Source organism: Fukomys damarensis, unplaced genomic scaffold (genome assembly GCF_012274545.1).
Source record: "Fukomys damarensis isolate Sample0158 unplaced genomic scaffold, DMR_v1.0_HiC HiC_scaffold_37, whole genome shotgun sequence".
Classification (NCBI taxonomy): domain Eukaryota; kingdom Metazoa; phylum Chordata; class Mammalia; order Rodentia; family Bathyergidae; genus Fukomys; species Fukomys damarensis.
The window spans coordinates 30233984-30259006 of record NW_022900949.1 but is presented as its reverse complement, the minus strand read 5'-3'; the positions used below and the strand labels follow the sequence as shown (position 1 = coordinate 30259006).

The following is a 25023-nucleotide window of genomic DNA, read 5'->3' as shown; positions in this document are numbered from 1 at the left end:
TGACTCAACGCTCACCATATTCTCTTCAAATTCATTAGGTTTTTTAGAGTTTAATAACCTTGTCTTGTACAGCTTTCTGGAGGCCAGAATATAGGAGCCATCTTCTAATTCCAGTGGATCTTTTGTCTTCTCACTGCTTCTCAGAGCTTATGGTATGAGGATGTACGGCTTCCATTGATTGAAAGATGATGGTTGTTTTTTGCTGATCCTTTCTCATTTTCCATTCACATTTTCAATTTCTGAGAGAGGGTTTTTTTATATCTGGTCACACACTACTATGCTACTTCCAATCTGATTTAAATGGGGTCTCCCTGCCAGGGACTTGGCTCAGTGGTTCCACCACCTGCCTCACAAGCACAAGGTCCTGAGTTCGATCCCCAGTACCAAAATAAACAAGTAAATAAATAAAGGGGGTCTCCCTGTGCTGCTATAATTGTTTTCACATTGTGTTGACTCTTGCACTTTTATATGCTATTTAATATGCATGCTCACAAAGAGCTGACAACATGTCTGAATCTACTCTCTGAGTTCGGTAAAAAGTTAAATATATTCAGATGTTCAACAAATGTTTATTGGTGTCTACAAGGCTTGAGGGCTTATCACATATTGAAGATGACATCAAGATGATCCTATTCCTATTTTTAAAAAACTGAAATATGACATGTTAAGACCAAAATAAAATGGCAGGAAATATGGAAAAATATTGTGTTTCTTGAAATGATGCTTTGGAAATGCAGGTGAATTTGAAATTCAGTTAAGAGTTTCCAACAGACGTTGCTTGTACAATAAACTTACACAGTGAATCTGCCATTGTGATAGAAGAAGCTTTAAATCAGGTTTAAATCTGCCATGCCTGAATGAATGCGCTAATATTTTCAGTCAGTTTCTAGTGCAGCTGTTAAAACATTTGGGCTCTGAAAACCAAATGAGATGTCTAAATTTCATGAGTACTGTGTTCTAATTCTTACTACCTTTTGCTCTGCTAATTAGAAAACAGATTAGCTTCTGATTAGGTGAACATCAAGATTTACCAAAACCAATATATCTTTCAGAACAATAAATTTTGAATCTCATCAAAGCATAAAATTGATATATGTGCTACAGGTTTTGAACACTTTCAGTAGTAGAGGAAAACAGAATTTTTTATATGTAGCATTTAAGCAAGAAGCTAGCATACATTTGCAAATGATGTTTGATTTCAACTATGACAGCAGTTTTCTGGCAACTTTGCTCAGGTAATCAAAATAAATTTGTTTTAAAATTCTTAAAAATATGTACAACAGAGTATGCTCTCCTTCCTCCCCTTTTTCCTTCCTTCCTCCCTCCATTCTACTTTCCCCAGCTATGAAGTTATCAGTCCTAGATTCTTCATGGGGTTCATGCTTATGTTTTTTCTCATGTCTAAGTTTTTTTTTTGTTTTTTTTGAGACAGGGTCTCACTATGTAGTTGAGACTGACCTGGAACTCACTATGTAGCCCAGGCTGGTCTTGAACTCACAGTGATCCTCCTGCCTCGGCCTCCCGAGTGCTGGAATTACAGGCATGAGACACCATGCTCGCTTTCTCATGTCTAAGTTTTATAAACTAGGTTCATCATTCAGGGCCATCTTTTCACAAACTCTCAATATTCTAGTTTGAAGTGATTTAATCCTCTTTGTCATTTCTCTTCGGGCAGTCAGTAAAGACAAATTTTATATTTTTCTTTCCAATATCATCACCTAATATACATAGTTTCTTATGGAAGACCTAGAAACTGTACCCCAAAGGAGAAATGGATTAGTTTTTCTCTATGTTCACACATCCATTTCTTTGCTATCAATTGTTAGGGGAACCACTTGTTCTTTCTTAATCCTTTTAAAACTCTACAAATGGACTACATAGTTTATGTGGCAAATATGATTCTCAGGCAAGACATCTTAAGACTGTTCAGAAAAACAACTCTCTTCGGGACCAGGGCTCAAGCTAATGTGTTGCACTGTAACATGTAGAAGACATATTCATAAAATTTAAATGTCTACTATTTCAATTTTTATTAATGTTTGCTTAAGTAAATTTGGTAGCAAAATGTATAATGGTAGGTGACATAGATTCTCTTCCACTACATGTCCAAAGCCATTAAATGGGAATATTCAGGAGTATATAGAATGTATCCAGATATAATAATTCAGAAATAAAATTTAATGACTTTAATTTTGCTTTTACAAGGTTAACAGTGCAAAGTTTAACATAATTCTAAAGCATCCTTACATGTTCTATATCTAGTGAGAGCTCAAAATGTCTGATAAGGTATAAATTTATTACTATATATGAAACTCTTATACTTCACACAAATACAAAACCACAGTCATGTTCTCAAGGTAAAAATTGTACAACAGCTTTGTGTACTAAAATATTAATACTGCAGTTCCTGAAAAAACAAGTATCAGTTGACTATCTTGGCTTTTATGATGTATACTACAATCATCTTCTAACATGACAATGCCACTTAAAAATGCTCAGCATTCTTCCAATACCTTTTGATTCAGAGTAAGCATCACTAGTTGGCAAGTTCATTTTAATGGCAGAAAGGTGCGAATTCAATCTAAAGAGCAAAGGTTCATTTTGATGCAACTAACTTTCTTTTTGCGTTTTTCCCTCCTTCTCTTCCTTATTCCCGCCCTCCCCTTCTTCCTTCCTTCTCTCCCTTTCTCTTTCTTTTGACAGGGTCTTGCTATGTAGTCCAAGCTGCTCTTGAACTATGATCTTCCGGCCTTAGCCTCCCAAGTGCTGAGATTACAGGCGTGTGTCACCATGTCCGGCTCTGAGGAACTATTTGATCACCACATGCAGCAGTGAATATTGAATTCATAAGCTATTTCTATTGTCCAGTGAGAGTTATTGCACATGATGTAATCATGAAGACTTTTTCACTTGGTTAAAACATTTCTCACCATTAGACTGGCAATGGCATGCAAAAGGTACATCACTTTCCTAGGGGTGTGGCAGTCACCTCACATCCAGGCTAATTCATGCATAAATGGCCGCCTCGATGAAGCTTCAACACAAAACTTCACACACTGCTAGTAAATCAGTCTGAGCGGGGCCTCCTCCACCTTCCTCACTAGCTAACCAGACACGAGTCCTCGTTGCTTGGCTTGACTTCTCCTTCCAGCAGCAAATTCATCACAACCTTTGTCAAATAGCTGCATGTTCCTCTTTTTCCCAGGGGTGGAGTGTTGTAAAAGGAAGTCATGTCATCCTACAAAGGAAAATAGTAAGCAAGTTGTTTGATATTTTGTGTAAAGAGTTGACAGGTAAAATCAGTGTCAGCCTAGAGGGAAAAATAAATTTACATAAGATTTCCTCATGGAAAATATGAGCTTCCTGAGCCTTTCTTTTATTGTCCTGAGGCATCTGTTCAGCATATAAAACAAAGACAGACACTTTTAGTATTCTCTTCTTTGCTAATTTTTATTTATTTATTTACTTAGCAAACCTTTTCACAGATGAGTATAAAATATTTAGTAGGGAGCCTAGAAGGAACCATATTAGGTAGTATACAGCATGAGTGCAGCCTGTTCTGCATTCCTATCTTCCTCAGAAGTTAATTTCATTGCTTTCTGGAATCAATGACTCTTCCTTGGTTAAAAACAAAACTTTTAAACTGCCACCTACAGAAACAAAATTTATCTCTTCCTAGATTTTTCTGTCTGAACTTCATAGCTGAGCTGACTAGTAATTAACTCAAGGGTAATATTAATTCCTCAAAGAAGTCAGATTGCCTCTCAAGTATCCTACTTTGCACTCTGCAAATGTTTTATAAGCTCAGTGGTAAGAGATTAGGGATATTTTGAAGAATTAAGACAATGAAAAGCTGTTTTCTACAAAAATCTGTTTCTACTTACTTGTTTTTCAGTTTCTTTTAGTTGACCCTCATCTTTTTGAAATTCATGAAATGCTTCTTTCACCAGTTTGTCTAGATCTACTTTGTCTTGAAATTCTAACTCAGGGTTTCTTTCCAGTACAATGGATACAACCATTAGTAACTATAAAAGACAGACATTGGAAGGCAATTATACAAACCATAGTAGTGACACAGGCTGGACATGTTTTTATTTTTAATCAGACTGATGGATGACACTCATATTCCACAAAGTGCTCTCTGTACGAGGCTTAAAGATCTCCTATGGGTGGAATCTTCCTAATTTTGAAAATCACCAGTAAAGTTCTACTAGGAAATTGCATATTTTTTCATTGCCTATATCCCTATAGATAGATATATAGAAATTATTTTAGTCACAAATGAAAATGACCCTCTTAATTCTGTAAATATTATGTGGTACTCCATTTACCAAAAGTGACTGAACTCCTCTGGGCATAAGCCTTGTTGGCACCATAAGCAGTGTGCAGCTGAGCAGGAATGCCAGGAGAGAGGAATAGGGGATGAAGCCAGAAAAGGCAGATGTGATCAATGGTCACTCAAGGACGATGTTCCAACAATGCAGAGCCTAGCACTTCAAAATGAGCATGTCTGTGATGTTGTAGAAGTGTCTCAGTGGATAGTGACTTTTAAAAATAAATACTTTATAACTCTGGCCTTTTCATGATATGAGTACTCTCTGGCCTGTGAAAACTATCTTTCTCTCTCTCTCTCCTTTTTTTTTCTTTAAATTTTTTTTGGTACAGGAGATCAAACTTGGGACCTTGTGCTTGTGAGGCAGGTGGCAGAACCACTGAGCTAAATCCCCAGCCCCTTTGCAAACTATCTTAATTTAATACATCACCATATTTGGCCACCCTGTACATTTATACAAGTGGTGATGTTAATTTTAGATGACAAACTCTTATATGCAAAGCTTGTATCTGCTATGCAATGACTGATAAAGGCTTTCTGATGAGGCGTATGTATCCTTCTTTGAGACATGAACAGGAAACAGACCTCTTAACTCCCAATTTGGAAATCCTACTGAGTGTATTTTATTTAAATGCTTCTGCAAGAGAGCCTAAAAGAACCAAAGAAACATTTTCAGTAGAATACTGGGCTCAAAGAAATATTTTCAGTAGAATACTGGGCTCACACATGAAGTTTTGTTGGAACTCTATAGGAAAATTTCTTCTGCAAAAAGTCAGTGAGAAGGGCTTTTATGTCCACAGCACTAAACATGGAAGGAAGGGTAAGGTCACAGAACAAGAAAGGTATTCGCCCTTCAAATAACTCCATCTTTTCCTGACCTGACTTTATCTCACTCCCATATTCCATGGAACTGATATTAATCTTTTTCCACATCTTGGAACAGCAGAGATGAGGTCGAATCACATTCAACTCTAATTGCAGCTCCAGAAATGTTGGATTATAGGAGGTGTGGCATCCAGTTTAACACTCACTGCACTGCTAACTCCTATACTAGTGAGATATTACCTTCATGAAACACAAAGTCTTATGATCAAGACATTCCAAGAGAAAAGACAAAGCTACATTTAAATCCACCATTTCGGTCTTCATTATATATCTGATATAATCTTTTAAAGTAAAAAAAGGCATGTGTACATGTTCCTGTGTATTTCACCATTTAATTTATATAAAGCATTGGTACAGTACAAAATTACATATGTTCCCTATACAGGTGATGTTTGGAAAGATGTCCCTCAAAAGATTAACTGTGATAAGCTCCTGTTAGTTGGGTATGGGGGTTATTGTTTTCTATAACTTTCTAAACTACTGAAACTTTCTATGATAACGATAATGTATTACTTCTGCAAACAGGAAACCTGAAAAGAAAATTCATAGAAAAAGGTCCCTTCTTCTCCTGATAAGATGTTGCTGATGCGACTGCTGGGGGGAGGAGAGTGCTACTGAAAGGCTGGGCCCTCTGTTTTTCTACCCAGAAGGTGACTCGGGTCAAGGATGGCCATCTTCTGGGAGACTCCATTGGTGGATCTAAGAGTTAAGTGAGGACTAAAGTTCTTGTTCTTCGGGGCAGTTTTCCTAGGCTAGTTTTCAGGTAGGAGACCAAAAGCACGTTTTTAGCAATTTACATTGGTAAATACAAACCTCCACAATTATCTGTCTGTACTTTGGCTGGTCAATGTTTCCCAACATGTCTTCAACAAGGAGAGAAAAATTCATCTCATACATGGTCATATCTGACAGGGTTGGTTGCTGAAAAAAATAACTTCACATAAACATGGTGCTGAATATCATACTCTGGTTCTCATTTAATAGAGGAATTTCATTTTCTAATCAATAGTCTTTCTCAGTTTCTATAAAACCTTAGAGAGCATTTTTGTTTCTATGACTGGATTTTACATATGTCAAACTACTAGAGCCAATAACCTGATTACTGTGATAAATTTGTCTCTCATGTTTAGTAGTCCTCTTCATTATATTAATATTTTTAGAGGAAAACAATGTATTAGAAAGCCACTTCACTACAAAACATGAACAGCCCAAAGCTGAGACAGCAAATAGAGTATATATTGCTTTTGGAATTAACATAGAAGTTACGCTTGCTGTCAGATTTTACCATGTAAGTCTCTTTGCTATTGAAATTATGCAATTTCTGTGGCAGGTCCTTTCTGAGCTGGTAGCACAAAATACATACAAACAAGCAAACAACAACAACAAAACTACCCAATACATGCAGAAATAGCAAGGAAACAGAAAACAAAACCACAACTAAAAGCATTTTCTCTACTCCGCCCTTTATCTGTTATTTAAGAGTATTATATGGTCTTACATCCACTTTTCACAACCAAACAAAAGTAGAAAGTAAACTCAAGTTCAAGTTGAAATCTGGGCATAGTGAGTAACTCTTAAAAAGTAGGAGGAAAGGATTCAGAAGTTAGGCTTGTGAGGATGTAGTCATCACTAGATTACCAGCAGAGGAGACATACTTGTTTGCTTTTATCTTCCTGAAGGTTTACTTTGAAACTAACCATGGCTTCAGAACAATGTGAATCTACTTACTACTCAAAATGAGACTGAGGGGCCCCTTGATTGTCCTCTTCTAATCAAGTGATATCTAAGTTGTTCAGCATGGTATAATAATCTTAGTCCTGTACTCAGTACACCTGACTCCAGAGTCGATATAACCCAATATATTGTTGATGTTCACCACTAGTACCAATTTGGGAAAATGAAGCCCCGTTGCCAAATATACTTTTTATAATTGTTTAGATGTCTAACAATGGGATTAACAAAGTAACAGAAGGAAAAGAAGACCCTTTATATGGTTTTACATTAATTTCCTTTTAATCTATCTCATTTTAAATCACCTGAGCCACTATGTAACTATGACAAGCCTACAGGAGAGATAACAAACTTGCCTTATTACCTACTAGTCTAAGAGGAATTAAAATTAGGGTTAAGCAGTATAGCAAAAAAGATAAAAGCCCCAGAAACCAAATTGCCACAGTTTCATCCCCTGGGCTAGCTACTTACTAGATGTGACCTTGGGGAAATCATTTAGCTGTACTTTAGTTTCTTCATCTAGCCAGTGGGAATAATACAGCACCTTTCTCAAAACTTTCTCTGAAATTATTGTGATTAAATGCTCATTGTTACAAATTTCTTGTGTGTTCTTCCAAAGATACTTGTGTGTATACAAAAGCAAAAGGAGCGCAGATATGTGCATTTGAGAATACATTGTTTTAAAAAAAAAGCTCTGTCAAAATTAATGTTTCGCATTTCAATACTAGAAACACAAATAGTACTCTGCTTTTTCTGTATGGTATAAGGAGAATGATTTCCATGCCAGGATTAAATAAATACAATAATCACATCAAAGAAGCAGGATAGTTTATATAACTTAGGAAACCAAATTCAGGAGAGGACAATGAAATTTGTTTGGACCTCAGGTAACTTATACTGCCTCAAGTAAAATAAGTGATCATCTGTTCATGGATCTAAAAAGTGACTACATCTTTTCACATTCAGTGCAAGTTGTGGATTCAAAGTCAGTAGTGATTTTCTTATCTACAGCATCATGGAGCTACCTTGATTCTTAGGCTTGACCAGGTTCTTTCTTTGCAATGTACATTTTATTGCTTGTAAGGTCCCCAGCACTGGACTATCACTACTTTTTGTGGTAAAAGGACAGTCCTACTTAAAACCAATATAAGAAACCCTAAATTCACTCATGAGTACACAAAGGAAGGAAAGTTCTGCAAGGTTTAGCCATGTGGTGCCTCTAAAGAGAGCCTCTTGGAAATACCTAAATAGGATAGAAAAGCAAAATTTTTTTTTTTTTTTTTTTTTTTACAAGGACTCTAAAATTGAAAAACAAAAATAACATGCAGGAAATGTTTCCAACCCCAATGACTGGACTTATTATTTTCTAGTATTTTATTTATTTATTTATTTTGAGACAGTCTTGCTATGTAGCTCAGATTGGCCTTGAACTCACAGTGATCCTCCTGCCTCAGCCTCCTGAGTGCTGGGATTATAGGCATGCACCACCACGCCCAGGTCTAGTGCAGTATTTTATCCCTTCAGGTATCTGGATATCCCTTCTTTGAATACTCACAGAACACTGAAAAGCAGAAAAGTTATTTATAGTACAGAGGGGGAGGATGCTCTCCTCCGTTAGGTCCCTTTGGAAGTTTCTTTTCCTAATGAAACATGGTGGGGCTTTACCTGTGGCAAATGTTTGCCAGCTACAATGATGCCATTGGGTGTACGCTCCAGGATCTGCCATACTCGGTCATAGAATCCAGGGGGAGTTCTATTCAAAGAACCATCGATCTGACGCCTATCCAGCCAGCATCTGTAGACCAAAAGAAAATGCCTCAGAAAACTGACAATCTTGTTCTGGTGGAAAGCAAGGCTTTCAGAGTGAATTAGCTATTCCAGTAGGGTGAATAATAAAAGCCCAAACCCATCAATGATGTGTATCTGCCATGTGTTACAGATGTTAGTAAATATTTCACAGTTAAAAGAGCTTGCAATAGGGGAGGAAACCTCTAAGATTAAAAAAAGTTAATAGATAAAGTATTATTCTTTTGTAAACTATGAGTTGTTCACTATATGATCAAATGATTTTCTAATATACAATAATTCCACTTAAATACACAGCAGCCCAGGGCCAGGGATTTAGCTCAGTGGTTCCACTGCCTGCCTCGCAAGCACAAGTGCACAAGTTTGATCCCTGGTACCAAAAAAAAAAAAAAAAAAGGAAGAGAAAACAGAGCAACAAACTTTGTAATAATTTTTGTAGTTGCACATATAATAAAATGTTGCCTCTGTGAAGGCATGCAAATCACAGGACTTCATCATTCCTATACATCTCTTCCAACAAGGATACTCAATATTTGATGAATGAATAAATGAGTGCTTAAAAAGCATTATATGTAATGAAATTACCTTATAACTTATGAACTTCAAAAAAGTTTATTTAAATACAGCTAGAGCCTCACTGCTGGAAAAAAACAGATATAAAATCTTGCATGTCATAATAATCAGAACATAGTGATAAGCCAAAATTCTAGATCTCTTATTTTCATGGATTAACTGCTAAAGATAGAATACCACCATTCACAAACTGCTAAAGATGTAGAATTTGTATACTTTCTAAGGAACACAGTGATGTAATAGTACATTCTTGCAAAAGGTAAAGAAAGGAACAGATATACACATACTTTTCACATTTGGCATTTGAAAGGCAGTAGGGTGAAATGTGTACTGCATCACATGGGAGGTATGGAATGACTAGCAATATTTCTAGGTGTGCATGTAGCTATGCAGAACACAGAAAAGACACTTTCATTTTCTGAAAAAGGGCCAGTGAAATATGTTAACTTCATAAGAAGAGAGACATCTTTTTTGGGGGTGTATGAAGTTTCTTTTAATGCACCCAGACTAACACTGTGAGTGCATGCAGTATTTTCTAAGGTGAAGAAGCTCAAAGGTTTAGGGTCTATTGGTAATTAATGCATACCCCACACTCTGCATTTGATCCTTCACCCCCACTCCCTGGTTTTGGCAAAAACAAGAATAAAAAAAGAGACTTTTTCTTAGAATGTAAAAGGAAATGTCAGAATTCTCACAGGGCAAGTGAAGAATTCTTTTAGAATATATTTTTCATTTTTTGTCATTTTATCTTAAAAACTTTAGACTTACCAAAATTACAGAGATAAATTCATAAAGTTCTTGTGTTCTTTATTCGGTTTTATTCAGCTTCCCTACTCTTACATAACTATCACACATTTTTAGAAACAGTGAAATGAACACTGAATGATAACATTAACCTATGGACCTTATTCAAATTTCATTAATTTTACCACTAATGTTTTGGTCCAGGACCCCACATGGCATTTATATTGTGTCTAATAGAAGGGCTCCTCACACGTTCCTTATTCTTTCATAACTATCATGTTAGACATATCTTGTTTTGCAGGATTTTCTTCAATTTGAGGCTGTCTGAAGTTTTCTGAGGAAGAGACTAAGATTATGTATTTTTGGCAAGAATATCCAAAAGTAGCGCCAGGGATTTAACTCAGTGGTGCCACCACCTATCTCACAAGCACAAGGACCCGAGTTCAATCCCCAGTACCGTCCCCCCAAAATCCAAAAGTGACGTATTTTTTTTTCAGTCTATTGTATAAATGCGTATATGATATTGATGTGTTACCACTGGTGATGCTAATCTTAATTATTTGATTAAGGTGAAGTCTGCTAGGTTTCTCCACTATGAAATTATTTCTTCTAACCTTTGCAGTAAATAAGTATTTTGAGTGTAAATAGTTTTAAGTTATGCAAATTTTTCATGCCTCATATTACTTTCATCCTACAATTGTTCTTGCCTGCAAGAATTATTACTGTTGTATTTGCCTAATAATGACTTTCTATTTCCAGTATCCTATTTATACTTATTAATTAGGATTCTGCTAAAAGTAAGAGCCCCTTTTCTCCCACTATTCATAGCAGCTGCACTATGGGACACTTACTGTACGGGTTATAACCCAATACTATCATTATTTATTACGCCGCTCAAATTGTCCCAGCTATAGCCACAGGGCTCCATGCAGTTGTCTCCAGTGCCCATCTAACACATCTTTCAGATTTTGAGATTTCCTAACTTTCTAGCACAAGGTGCTCCAGGCTAATTTTGTATTTTTCCTGCCTTGCCCTGAAACCAATCATTTCTCCAGGGGATGCTGATCTGTTCATTAGAGAACAGTATTTAGAAAGCAAAAGTGCTGAATGTGTTGGCACATGCCTGTAAGGCTGAGGCAGGAGGACCGCCATGAGTTTGAGGCCAGCCTGTTTACATAGTAAGTTCAAGGCCAGCCTGAACTGTATAGTGTGACCATGTCTCAAACAAAACAAAATGTCTAAAAAAGCAATATCTGGGTACTACATTTGCTCATTATTATCGGGTATCATTTTCTCTAGGTCATCTCAGTAAAAAGAGCTAGGAAATAACGGCTGTATATGCATATATACATACACACATCTGTGTCAATCTGTATAAAAACTATGAATTAACACCGATATTATCACTTTAAATCCATCCTACATGTTCTTCTTTTTCTAGCACTGTCATTAACAGTGAAAAATCTAGTTCTCATTCATTACTCTAAGGTATTATAATTGTATTATAATTGTCTAGCAATGTTAACCTGTACATCTGTGAGAAAAACTTTATTAGCCAGAGTGCAGTGTTATGTGCAGTTCTTTTTCTTTAGTCTCAAAGAATCCAGTCAAAGCAGTGTTTTCTAGTGGGACTCTAGTTAATTCTTTTCCTCCCACCACCCTCAGTGTGGTAATGGGATCCGTTTGTAATATCACAGGCTTACGTATCACCATCATCCTGCCCACACTTCTCCTTTCTTTCCATCCTGCTTCCACCCACTCTCTAAAGGTGACAAACGGTATTAGTTTTGCATTTATCCCTCCTATATTTTTTCTATACGAATGAGCAAATAAGTGCTATTTCTTTATATCTCGGTTCTTACACGAAGAGTAACATATTACAGCAGTTCTTTTGTATTTTACAGTTTATAGAGATCATGCTCATTCCTTGTAGCAGCTGCACAGTCTCTGCTATACAGACACACCACCGTTTATTCAAATAATTTCTTATGTATAGACATTCAGGTTATAGGAATTCCCAAATTTTCACTATAAACAATTTAATGAATAATCTTATGCATATTTTTCATATTGTTTGAGGAATATCTTCAAAGTAGATTCCTAAAAGGAATACTGGATCAAAGGGTAAGTGCAAATATAGATCTTTTACATGTCATCAAATTCCTGTCCAGAAGGGTTGCACTCATTAGTCACATATGAGATGCCTGTTCACCAGTCTTACCAAATGTTTATTATACTTTTAAACTTTTGCAGGGGTGAAAGATAGTAATGGTTTGATACTTTTAAATGTAATTTGCTCTAATTATGTTAGCTTGAATATCTTTATGAGTATCTAAAAAACATTTATGTGTTTTAAATGAATTTATTAGTCATGCTACTCTCCATTTGTATCTTGGATTTTTTTGTTGCCTGTCTGAATTTTTAAGAATTTTTGGGTATAAGCTCTTTGTGGCATATATTTTGTTCCAGTTTCTCATCTGTCTCATGACATTCTCTTTTGTTACACAAAATATTGTTTTAAACTATTACTCTATTAATCTTTTCTTTTGTTGTCTTTGAGTGATAGCTAGAAAGCCTTTCCCAAACCAAAGTTAAAAAGAAGTTTGCCCATGTCTTCTCCTGTTTGATAAGTTCATTTAGATCACTAATCTGTTCGGAGTTGACTCTTGTGTATAACCTAAAGTATCTGATTTTCTCTTGCAAATGGCTATGCAGTTGTCCCATTGCTACTTATTTAAAAAGTCCATTTTTGATCCAGTAAATTGAGATACCACCTTCCTCATATACTTTTAAATAAGTATTTGCAGATCTACTTCTAGAATTTTATTTTCTCTAAAATGGGTCTTTTTATTTGTTCATGCACCAATATCACAGTGTTTTAAATAAAGAGATTATGTTTTAATGTTTATTATGGCAAGTCATTTTTTTATGTTTTCTGGTTATGTTTGCATGTTAGTTTTTCCAAATGAAGTTCAGTATTAACTTGTCTAACTCTATATAATAGCTGTTGGAATATTACTACAGGTGTACTCAACAAGGTGCTATCTGCAATACAAATGCAACCCACAAGTACTTGTTTCGTCCATTTCTTAATCTAGCACAAGTTTATGGAAGTGCTCAGCCAATGTTTAGTCTATTTAGGGAGAAAGAGTCACAGGAAATACAGATAATGCTACCATATCCAATCCCTCCTGCCAAAATTCTGAGAGGAGATCCTCAATTCTGTATATGAATGTTCAGAATGGGAATTGAGCAAAGTAGTATGAAGTGTTACATTTTGCACAGAATAGTAAAAATAAGAAAGTGCTTGTAAGACACACCTGAAAAAATTTAAATTTCAAATCAACACAAAATCAAAGAGACAGATATTTTAATTAGTCTTTTATACTCTTTCAGTACATAGGCCAACACTGCTGCATTTTATTTCTTGTTACTAGCTATTAATTTCAGATATCAAGTTAAAAAGTATGATGTTTCTGTACATTCAGAGTGTCCTATAGGCAATAAAGGGTCCTCATTACCTTCTACTCTGTTGAGGCTGCAAAATATCCAACAGAAGTTGTTTAACTTCACTAGGCGAGAGCTGATATAAGTCTATGGCTAGTTTGTCTCTGCCACGAATCTGTAGTTCATATTCCATAGCATGGATGATCCACCTGAAACAAAACAGAGGAAGCATGAGTCAATAACTCTTAAAATAAAATCACCTTGTGCTTTTCTCAGTAATGCCCTTAATAGCATGACCCATCCAAAGGGGTATAAAGAAAAGGCCATTTCAATTCCCTGAACCGTTGATATAATTACTTCCATCAAGATGTGTGACATGATTAAACTCTTAATTGAGGCCTGCTTATGCACATGTAGTTTGGCTGTAAAACACAAAAATAGGCCAGACTACTTAGGTTTTTGTTGGGTGAAATTTTACCAATTCAGTACTGCACACAAATTGCTGCAACAGTATATTTTCTTAACACTAGACACATGCAAAAAAATAAATGGGACATAAGTAATGCATTTAAAAAATGGGCTGAGCTTTGCAATCATGTAAATATTTCTTTTCTAGGAACAAACAAGCAGTTAGTTTTTAAAAAGGAATACTAATTTCCTTTATTTTGTAGTCATTTTTTGGGATTGGAGGGGAGAGAGAAGTACCTGCCTTTGAAAGACAAGAATGCAATTAGTTATAACTTAATTATAGTATTACATTAGAGAGTGTACTTTAACCAGTATATTTCAGCAAAGGTAAAATATTTCATTATTTTATGTGCATTTTTATTTTTTGAGACGTTTTTAAGTAGTATTTATGTAGTTTCATCTCATTTCTTTTATGCACTGTTTTCTGTAGAAAGAATTAGTTATGAAAACCAAAGAAAACTGCAAGTAATACTGTGCCTTAGGGAACAAGAACTCTATACACTACTAGGAAAACATAAGGAATTATTTTTACACAGCAGATTTCTATGCTTTATCCTTAAATCCTCTGGTGAATTCTCAGTCACTCCCCTACTTCCCTCTCCCCTTTTCTTCCCTCCCTGCCTTTCAGAAGTGGCTGAGTGGAAGTCTTATGGTCATAAAGGTGTGCCTGCCCTCTGGAGAAAAAGACAATGGGACCCTGGGACTGGACCCCAGCCCTTCCTCTTCTTTTCTTATGATTCCCAGCCATGAAGTGAATAGGCTTTGCTCTGCCACACACTGCAGCCTGGATGTGCTACTTCACAGAAAGCAAAAGGGGTAATTACTCCATTACAGACTGACACCTACAAAACTGTAGGCCAATATAAACTAATGCTATGTGTAGGCCTGGTTTTAGATCCTGATTCAAACACACTGATTGTAAGAAGTTATTTAGGGGCATATGGAGAAATCTGAATATGAATTGAGGCTTTTGTGATATTAAGGAATTTTTACTAACTGTTTGGTATGGTAATTGTATTATGTTCATTAAGAAAACATCCTTTTTGAAGAGAGATATATACTCACTCAAGTATTCAGGGGTAAAAGTTAAAATGTCTGGGACTTACTTTATAATATACTATAATAACAACAAGGACAAGCTAATATGGCACAGGTAAATTACTAACAGTGGTTTATCAACTTCAGAATGAGTATACAGGAATTTACCAAATATTTCTCCTGTTACCACACTCAAAGTTTTTCATAATGAAAAGCCAAAACAAAAAAGACAGACTTACATACTAAATCTGTTCCATTGGCAAGTTATTTTTCAAATGGCAACATATTACCCATTTAGTCAACTTTATAAAATTATTTTGAGAAACAAAGAAAATGTATATAAAAAGGCTTCTGAAATCCTAGTAATTTAGAAGGATTCCTTTCCCCAAGGCAAAAACCTAAAACATAAACAAAGAGTAAAATAAAAGATAGATAACAGGAAATAGGGAGATAGGTCTTTCACAAAAGGGAAGGGGATCAAGAGAAGGGAAGGGGTAAGAAGAGAAAGGGATGAAAAAATAATTAAGACGTGTTGTGCCCATGTACCAATTCCCCATGGTGAGTGTAATCATTATGTACTGCAAACATGTACTAATAAAATATAAAAATTGGAAGAAAAATGTTACCAAAGTCCTATTGTATGACTTCTCAGACTCAAAGTAATGTAGTATTATAAATTTGTAATTCAAGTACTGAAGTTACTTAAGCAAGAGCCCCATCCAATTAATTTCAGAAGGTATCTTCTTCTAAAATAAGTAACATTTTCATCTTTAAAAGGCTTACTTTAAAAAAAAAAATTTTTTTTTTAGACAGGGTCTTGCTATGGTATGTAACTCAACCTGGTGTTGAACTCCCTCTGTACCCAGGTTGACTTTAACCTTGCAATGATCCCCCTGCCTCAGCCTCCCAAATTGCTAGGACTACAAGCATGTGACACCATGCCAGGCCTAAAAGACTTATTTTTAAAAATTCTCCAAAAATTTGAATTATTAAAACTAAACATAGTCATCACACTTATCTTTTAAATTTCATAGTAGCATACACAAAGATAGCTGGAGACTTACAAGTTTCCCCTTAGGTTTTTTCCATTTACAAAGTCTCAGCAGTTTCATGAGATTATTCTAGAAAACACTGTATCCAACAGTTACCAAAGAAAGAAGTTGACTCATTTTTTTTCTTCTTTTTTTAACAAATTAATATAATTATTTGTCATGTTAATTAAAATACACTCACTCAAAAAATATTGTCCAAACTAATCTTTGTATACCTTAGAATTTTTCAAAAGACTAAAAAATATCAAATAGCATTAGACATAAACTACTAACACAGTTGTCAAAGATGTAGTGAGAATAAGTTATCAAGTAAGTAACACACTTAAAAAATCAAAGACATTTTATCCATATTTAGGACTATCAATGAAAGAGTTTTTATCTTTATTCCCATTGACAAGGTAACGAGACTTGATTGGCAATTTCATCACAAAATCACTTACATGCCAAAAGGGGAGAGAAAGAAAAGAAATGGAGAAGGTAAAAAGAATGAAGGTTATCTTTGAACCAGATCTGACTAAAGAAATAAAAACACACTCTACTTGCCAATAAGTGAACAAGAAAATAGCAGGTACACACGACTGACCAAATCAACCTTCACACATATTGTGATATGACTTGAGGACAATGAATTCCTAAGGACACCTGGGAACAAACACGTACTGATGTGGACTAGTATTCCTGCACCATCTTGGGAATAAGCTCGTCCTTTGAAAAGCTATCTTGTACAGTTACTGTTGTACATATGAGCATCTTTCTTTCCAACATGCACCAATCAAGGAGTAAAATATACAATATAGTACATGGAAATCAGACACTACTAGAAAACCAGATAGCTGACATTTTCTGGGGAAAAAAATGCCATAAAGAATAGCACTGGTCCTTGGCAAGAAAAAGAATTTAATAATCATTTTGATATTATAACAAGATAAAAAGACGGATTTAGTGTTTGTTGTTAAACAAATAAATGACTTTCTCTGCCAACGTTTTACTAGGCCCTAGGTTACAAACAGAACTGTCCCCTACCTCCCATCATGCCTATGCTGAAGCCCTAGTCCCAGTGTGATGGTGTTTGGAACTGGGACCTTTAGGAGGTAATTAGATATAGATGAGGTCTTGAGGGTAGGGCTCTTAGGCTGGGATGTGGAAACTTTTCAAGAAGAGAGGACTCTTTCTCTCTACCATGTGAACACACAGGAAGAAAATGGCTGTCTACAAAGAGAATACAGCCCCCATCAGAATTCAAAATAACTGGAACTCTGACCTTGACTTTCCAGTTCTAGACTATGAAGAAATATACTTCTGTTGTTTAAGCCATTCTATTTAAGATATTCCATGATGTCAGCCCAAAATGACTAATACACCATATAACCGAGATGGGAAAGTTCCAAGAGACTTTTCTGCTTCATCAATATTAATATGGAAGGCATGACAATCACATGCAGCAAACTGAGCTTCCCGTTTGGGAACTGGAGAATGACTTACTCTACCCCAGATATAATCATAATAGAATAGAGGTAGGAGAGCTCTATCATTTCACTTTCTTACCTCACATTAAATGTCAAAAGTAAAGACTTTTAAAGAGTGTCAGAAACATGCCAGTGAATTTGGAGCTCTAATTTCCTCTTCTTTATGGCATAAGCAGTGTTGCAGTCGGTATGTTTGACGCCAACAGTCTTCTGTAAGCACTGAATGTGTGATCCACAGATGCCATTTTGGACATCAGGGGACAAGATACGTCTGGATCATAATTGCTTACAGAATGTCTTAGCAGTAGGAAAAGCAGAGATGAAAAAGACCTGATAAATTCTCGGGGGTTTTCTCTCCAAAGCCTGACTGACAGACCTGCCACAGAAAGCAGCTGATTGGAGTTCTTTACAGTAATGGGCCTGTCAGGAACTTGATCTATTTCAACATGAAAGCAGATGCACAAATCAATAATGAGACAGCAAATAAAATCATTATCAGACTGGAATACCATTCCTGTGAGCAGGTTAATTTTGTTCACAAGAGTGTCTGATAGCAGTAAAGTTGGAGAAATTACATTGGCAGCATTAACCTTGGAAAAAAGAAAAAAGAAACAGTGGTCTTAAACAGTGGTATATAAAGAACTTTTTAAATAAATATCTCAAGAAAGGTTAAACCAGAGATAAAATTGCATACAATGCAGATTTCTGGGTAAGATGTACTATGATTAAAACTAACATTTTTAATATTCATTCAATCTGATGAATGTTGGCATTTCAAGAAGAATATTGCATCAAATCTGATCCGACAATCCATCTACTTAATAGATTAAGATTTAGCACTAAAAAGAAACAACAGTAAGCCAGATAAAAATGCACCTAATATGCCTTACTGCCCTATAAAGAAGTAAAATAATGTATTCTGTAAATACCCTCCCAAACTTTCTTTTAAAATCATGCTACAATGACAACACACAGAGGATTTGGAAGCAGCTACATACACATTCAACAATTTATAAAAAAATTTGACATACAAAGACTTTATAAATGAATAATTTGCTCAATTACAAATGAATAATTTATCCACCAATTTTTAAACAGCTAAAAAATCTTCCAAGGACTACTTCAAGGTAAATTTTGATAAAGAAATATATTCATTATATATATTTATTACATAATTTATATTTATTTTATAGATAGATAGATAGATAGATAGATAGATCTCGATATTTGCTGCTGCTGCTGCTGCTAAACATGCCAGGGGTCATTCACTCAAAGAGATTTTATAAAAAATTATTAAGAAAAAGTAAAAGAAAAGATATAAAATCTTTGCTGAAATAGCAGAGTTAGGAGAACATTAGACTGAAGATCAAAAATACATAAAAAGAAACAAGTGTGTTTTTCCTCTTCAGAATAGTACTATTACAAGCCGCAGGATAACTGTCATTCTGTGAAGTTGTCTGGATCATTCTAGAGTAGAAAAAGTATTCCAAAACCTTTCTATTGATATGCCAAAAGAGCATTTTGTACATGTCTATAAGATTTCAGAGTGTTTTCCATGTGTTTTATGAGGACCTAATGGAGAGGCAAGACCATGTTGGATGGCACGGAGGATCTCTTAGGGATTCTGAGCTTCTGTACAAAATGCTTTGAGATCACTCTGTTGTGCCCTCAAGAGAATCATTCATGGTCGAAAGAGACACCTGTCCTGAGTGAATGACTCCTGTGAGAGCAAGGGGCCTATGCAAACCTAAGGTCAGAGGACAAGTGAGAGAGGGAGATGGGGACAGGGGGACAGAGAGAGGGAGAGGAGAAGATACTGATGTTGTGTTTTAGGAGAACGGAGAGGTTCCTCCTATGGATTCTTGAGATTTGTGTTGCATAGAGAGAACCCCCAGAGGAGCCTGTTCTTCAAAAGCTTCAAAGAGAAGACCTCAAATTATCAAATGTCAGTGATAGTGTTGTTTTAATTTTTGCAAAATATCTTTACATTCCTTACCCAGACTCACCACAGTCCAATGAGGATATCAAAACAGGGATGGCTTCCCTGTTTTAGAGACCAGAGAACTGGAAGACAGGTTAGGGTAGCAAGAACTCTAGTAATTCACACTGGTTTCAAATCCTGTTCTTGACCCTATGATCATAGGGAAGTTATTTAAATTTGCTGATTTCAAATAACTTGTCCCTAAGTTTATCTCAGAGGGGTTTTAATGAAGATGATTTCCCAAGGGCCCTCAGGAAACATTAGATCTCTTATTCTGTGACTAAGGAAGGATAACTTCCTTGTTTATGATAGGTAATTGGCAGAAATGGGGATTAAACAAATTCAAGTCTTTCTACTTGCAACATTCATGTTGGTATTCAGAGAGCTAAATTAGGAGTGTTGGAGTGGTTTTGTGTTGTAGGACTTGGGAAGGTTTTCCTTACAGGAGCTACATGGCAACTGTCTACTCTTGGTACCTGTCACATTATCTTCCCTTTGCTGGGCCCACTAAATGGCCCTGCAGGCCTAGCATTCACTTGATGTAGGACACTGGATTATCAACTTGAAACATAAGCATCCACCCTTGATTTTCAAAAAAGGCTTAGTTTCCAGGAAAGTATTACTTCCACTACAAATACTGACCTTAAAAACGGCAAAAACAAATAATTTTATATCATTCTCATACTGTGCCCTCTAACCTAATTTTGATCCAGCAATAAACAGGAAGATTTATATTTAACAAATCTCTGTGTGTGTGTAGGTAGTATGATGAAACTCTCCAGTTGTCAGAGTTTCCCTACAATATATAAAGAAGTGAAAAGCTTGCTCTGTAACCCCTCAACAATTTATAGCATGTCATAGTTAACTGAGACTTGGTTCTAAATCACTCCTTTCTCTGGTCTCATGATAAATACAAAGAAACAATCTCACTTCTTAGGGTTGTTATTTTATAATCTCAGACAGACCCCAACTTGTAACAGTTTGACTTAGAGTTTTGACTTTATGAAGATGTGAAAGTGACAGGGAGTTAGTAAAAAACATACTTCAAATTCTGAATTTGACATTTTACTGGGCTAGTGATACATGGTCGGATACCTGCTTATAATTCTGTGCAGTGACAGTGAGCCAAAGCTCCTAGTCAACCACCTGATCACCACCGGTAAACGACAAGTACTTCACAGAATACTATGTTGCTGGGGCCTGGGATTTAGCTCAGTGGTTCCCCTGGGATTTCGCTCAGTGGTTCCACCACCTGCCTCACAGATGGAAGGTCCTGAGTTTGATCCCTGGTACCAAAAAAAAAAAAAAAAAAAGAAAGAAAAGCACACTATGTTGCTAAGCCATGATGTTCTATAGGTTAGGTGTATTTAAGTAAATTTTCAATTTACAACATGTTTATTGAGACATAGCCTCCTAAGTTGAGGAACATTTGTGTCTAGGTTCAATGGTGCTCCTTACACTGTAAAATGCTTTAAACAGTATTGATCCTAGACTGGAGAACAAAAGACAAAAAAGGAAATCTGGAGTCCATGGGATAAGTCCAAATCATGTAGAAAGGACCAGTAAAGCCATAACATTTTAATTAAGTTCTTTTCAATGTTTGAAATAGTTTTTACTTTTATTAGTACATGGTTGCAGACATTACGTCTACATTCTTCGTGTGGAGTAGGCATGTGTACATAACACTCCTTAATTCCTTTTTCCACCCCTTTCCGCTCCCATCCCACCCCCAGCTCTTAGTCCTTTGCTCCCTTGAGAAAGTTCTATCTCCCTACTTCCTATTATCTATCTTTTATTTTGCTCTTAATTTGTACTTTGGGGTTTTCATATAAAAGAAACCATGCAATATTTAAGCTTGTGGGTCTGATCTATTTCCCTTAACATTACGGTTTCAAGGTGCATCCATTTTCCTACAAATGATTCAAGTTTATCTTAAAGGTCATAAGATTTCACTAACATACATTAAAGCACACACAACATACCTTGAAAATGAGGAACAAGAATTTGAGCTAGGCAGACCTGGGTGTAAATCCCAGCTCTTCTACTAACTGGCTTGACTATGACAGGTCAGTTAAGCTCCTAAGTCTCATTTTCTTTACTGTAAAGAGAGGGTCCCAGTGGCTACCTCCAATGTGCAGTGATTAAATGAGACTATATATGTGAAGAATGTTTTAGCATCTTGACTAGTATAACACGTGTCAACAAATGATATTTGTAGTTATAATGGTGGAGCAAGAGAAGAGTGGCAGCTTACTACAGTGATCTCTGAAATACAAAAACCATGTATTACTCTTACTTGCATATCCTTAGTTCTTTAGCAATAGCTGTGCTTAGAGAGGTGTCTTTCCCAATGTAAGATAATCTATATTATATTCTGATGCAACTAACTGCATCATTCTGTTAATAAACAAATGGAAAAAAGTGCTACATTCTGATATATTCTCTGTGCCTAACTGGTGTTTCATATTACCTTTTTAATTTGGTTATTTCTTGGAGGAAAATGACCTGAGCCTTTATTTATACTTAATTCCAATATCATATAGCACAAACCAAGTATATTAACAAAGCTAAAACAGTCCTTTATTTTTGCCTAATGAGCACAGAGACATGTTATTTTTTGTTTTTCCTAAATTTCCTATCAAGGCAAACCACCCGACTCTGCTTATATCCTATGTTAAATATCTACAGAGCGTCTCCAGTGAAATAATAAAAGATCTAGTCTCTAGTGGATAACACAAGTAAATTTATCAAATGAATTTGTAAATTTGTTAAATATATTACTCCTTATTTAAAAATATTAGCTTCCCTTCCAACTGAAAATGTTTGAGTTGTATTGGATCACTTTTTGCCACTGGGACAAAATACCTGACATATGTGAGGTATGATTATAAAATATGGTGAACATTTAAAAAATTATTACAGTAAAAGACATATTGTCATCAATCCTTCTCAAAATATTTCCCCTTATTCTGAACACAGTTATCCCCTCACACTTGCCATTTTCTGAGGCAGTTCTGGAAGTCTTCTTCCATGTTTCTAGTTCCATTGTCCTGGCTGCTTTGATGTCCTGCACTGATTGATTCAAGATGTTTATCTTTCATGGTTATTTTGAGGCAGAGCCTGTCTCTCTATTGGATGGCACGTGTAGCAGTATTCATTGTTTTCAATCACACCTTGTAAAGACACTTGCGAAAGAGTTCCAGAACACCTTCAGAGTGCAGCAAGAGTGATGGGATAAGTACGTTCAAAGCAAGGGGGAGAATCTGCATGCAGAAGGGGTTGAGGGGAAATGTGTCTTTTACTTTAATACTTAAAAAATTTTTTTTAATTATACACTATATTTTTTGATAAGCCCTTTTACACAATTTCAAAGGGGAGAGCTTTGTTTGGCTTATGGTTTCAGTCCATGGTTGGCTGGTTTCTAGGCAGAAACATCAAAATGGAAGGGCATGGCAGAGCAAAGACACTTAGTTCATGATGAATGGAAAGCAGAGCAAGTCAACGCTGCCAGAAAGGAGGAGGCCAGCAACCAGATATAAGCAAGGTCGCACCTCTATGACCCACCTAGACACACCCAGAAACGTGCTTTACTAAGCCCCTAGATGGCTCCCAAACCAGCCAATCAGACAATTCATACCGACAGTGATTAAAGCTGACTCTGCTCCCTGTGAGACCCGAAAAAGGGGGAAATATGCAGGCAAATGAGCAGGGACACTGCTAACACTCTCAGTGGACATTATTCCAGGGAGAGCTGCAAGACAGTGAATAAGATTTCACAGCAATTTTTTTTTCATGAGTTGTTTTTCTACCATTAAATACGAAGTCACATGCCACTATTTTGACATTTTTATTTTGGGTGACGCACAGTTTAAAGTGTACGGTATTGGGCTGAGGATTTAGCTCAGTGGTGCTGCCATCTGCCTTGCAAGCACAAGGTCCTGAGTTTGATCCCCAGTACCAAAAACAACAACAACAACAACAATAAAGTGTATGGTATTTCTCATGGAAGGAGTTAACCAAAAATAATATATATGAAAACAGAAAGGAAATTACTTTCAGAATCAGCTAAACACACATTTCCATGAAAAGAAAGAAGCTGCATGTAGATGTGAACTCACAAAAGGAAATTATATGGAATTTTTTGTGAACAGGTGCAAATTAGCCTAAAATGTTGAATAAACAGTAAAGGTAAAACTACTAGAGACTAAAGACAGTATTGTAAAAACTTGGGAAAGCTGTTAATTAATTTTTAAGATTTTTGTTTAAACCTCTGTAAGGATGACTATCATTTGAAGAGGCTCTCAAACTAGAACATTTATTGTAAAGACTGTTTTGGAAGAATTATATCTACACCTCTCAGTCTAACAGAAATGTTCAAGTCTGTGACAAGAGAATATTTTCATACCCTGTATGAAGATGGAATGTCATATTTCTTTTTAGAGTCACCTTACATAAAAGACCCATTTCTATAGCCTCACATGTTGTCACTGGTTGGAGTTGAAGACATTAGGGCAAACAGACTGAACAAATCAGGGCACGATTCAAAGCTCTTATGATTGACTCAGAATACCTCTAAATCTTTAAAAGGAACAACTCGGGATAAAAATAAAGGGCAAATTCTAGGGAGATACAGTAATTTACTTTTGATCAAAGAGAGGAGATGCAGAATGGGAAATTCTTCTGAAATACATTATTGCTGAAATCAGGCAAGTTTAAAAATAATAAACTGAAGTAAAGTTTTTATGTAATAATAAAAGCATGAAAAAACTTAGAAAGTAGGAATCTCCTAAAGAAAATAACTGACACAATTGATGTATATATTTCAGATATTTTACACACACACAAACACACACACACTATACATATCCACACACATAATTATAGTTTTTCTATTTAAAAAGTACAATATATTTGCAACTTTTAAAAAATTTATTTTGGTCATTTATAAATGCTAGTATATAGATGTTTATCTTGTTCCTTGTAATGGATGCACAACACTTTACTATGTGCCTATGGTATCATTATTTAAATTCTTTCCTCCTGATGAATATGTGGGCAGTTTAGTGTTTCACTATTTAAAACAGTGCTGAAAATAAGACTGTTATAAAATGTGTTGCTGCACACTTAGGTATTAATGTGAAGTAAACTCCTTGTGATGTATGCAGGTACTGTGAAATAAGCACTGAGTTTTTACATATAATTTTGAAAGAAAAAAATAGGTAATTATTTTTCAGAAAGTGCTTCATGTTCACATATAAAACTAAAACTAAGAGATGAAAGGGAAATCAACCCATCAATAAAAAAGGAAGAAAGTATGGTAAATAGAAAACAAAATAAAATGTAAAAATAACTCAAAATATAGAAGAAATAATACAAATATAAAAATCTTTCTATTAAAAGATAGTATGAGCTGGGATTTAGATTAGTGGCACTGTGCCTGCCTCACAAATGCAAGGTCCTGAGTTTGATCTCTGGTACCAAAAAAAAAAAAAAAAAAAA

At 35.6% G+C, this 25023-nt stretch overlaps 1 protein-coding gene across 1 annotated transcript in view; it reads right to left on the bottom strand.

Moving 5' to 3' along the window:
• Window positions 1–1496: 1496 nt before the first annotated feature.
• Phkb (phosphorylase kinase regulatory subunit beta) overlaps window positions 1497–25023 on the bottom strand; it is a 214358-nt gene continuing 190831 nt past the window's right edge. Inside the window, exons 28-32 of the mRNA XM_033759669.1 lie at window positions 13594–13728; window positions 8615–8744; window positions 6032–6139; window positions 3885–4025; window positions 1497–3238 (exon numbers count right to left, since the gene is read on the bottom strand). Of these exons, the coding sequence (XP_033615560.1) occupies window positions 3101–3238; window positions 3885–4025; window positions 6032–6139; window positions 8615–8744; window positions 13594–13728 (652 nt within the window). The 3' untranslated portion in view covers window positions 1497–3100. The remainder of the gene's footprint in view (window positions 3239–3884; window positions 4026–6031; window positions 6140–8614; window positions 8745–13593; window positions 13729–25023) is intronic.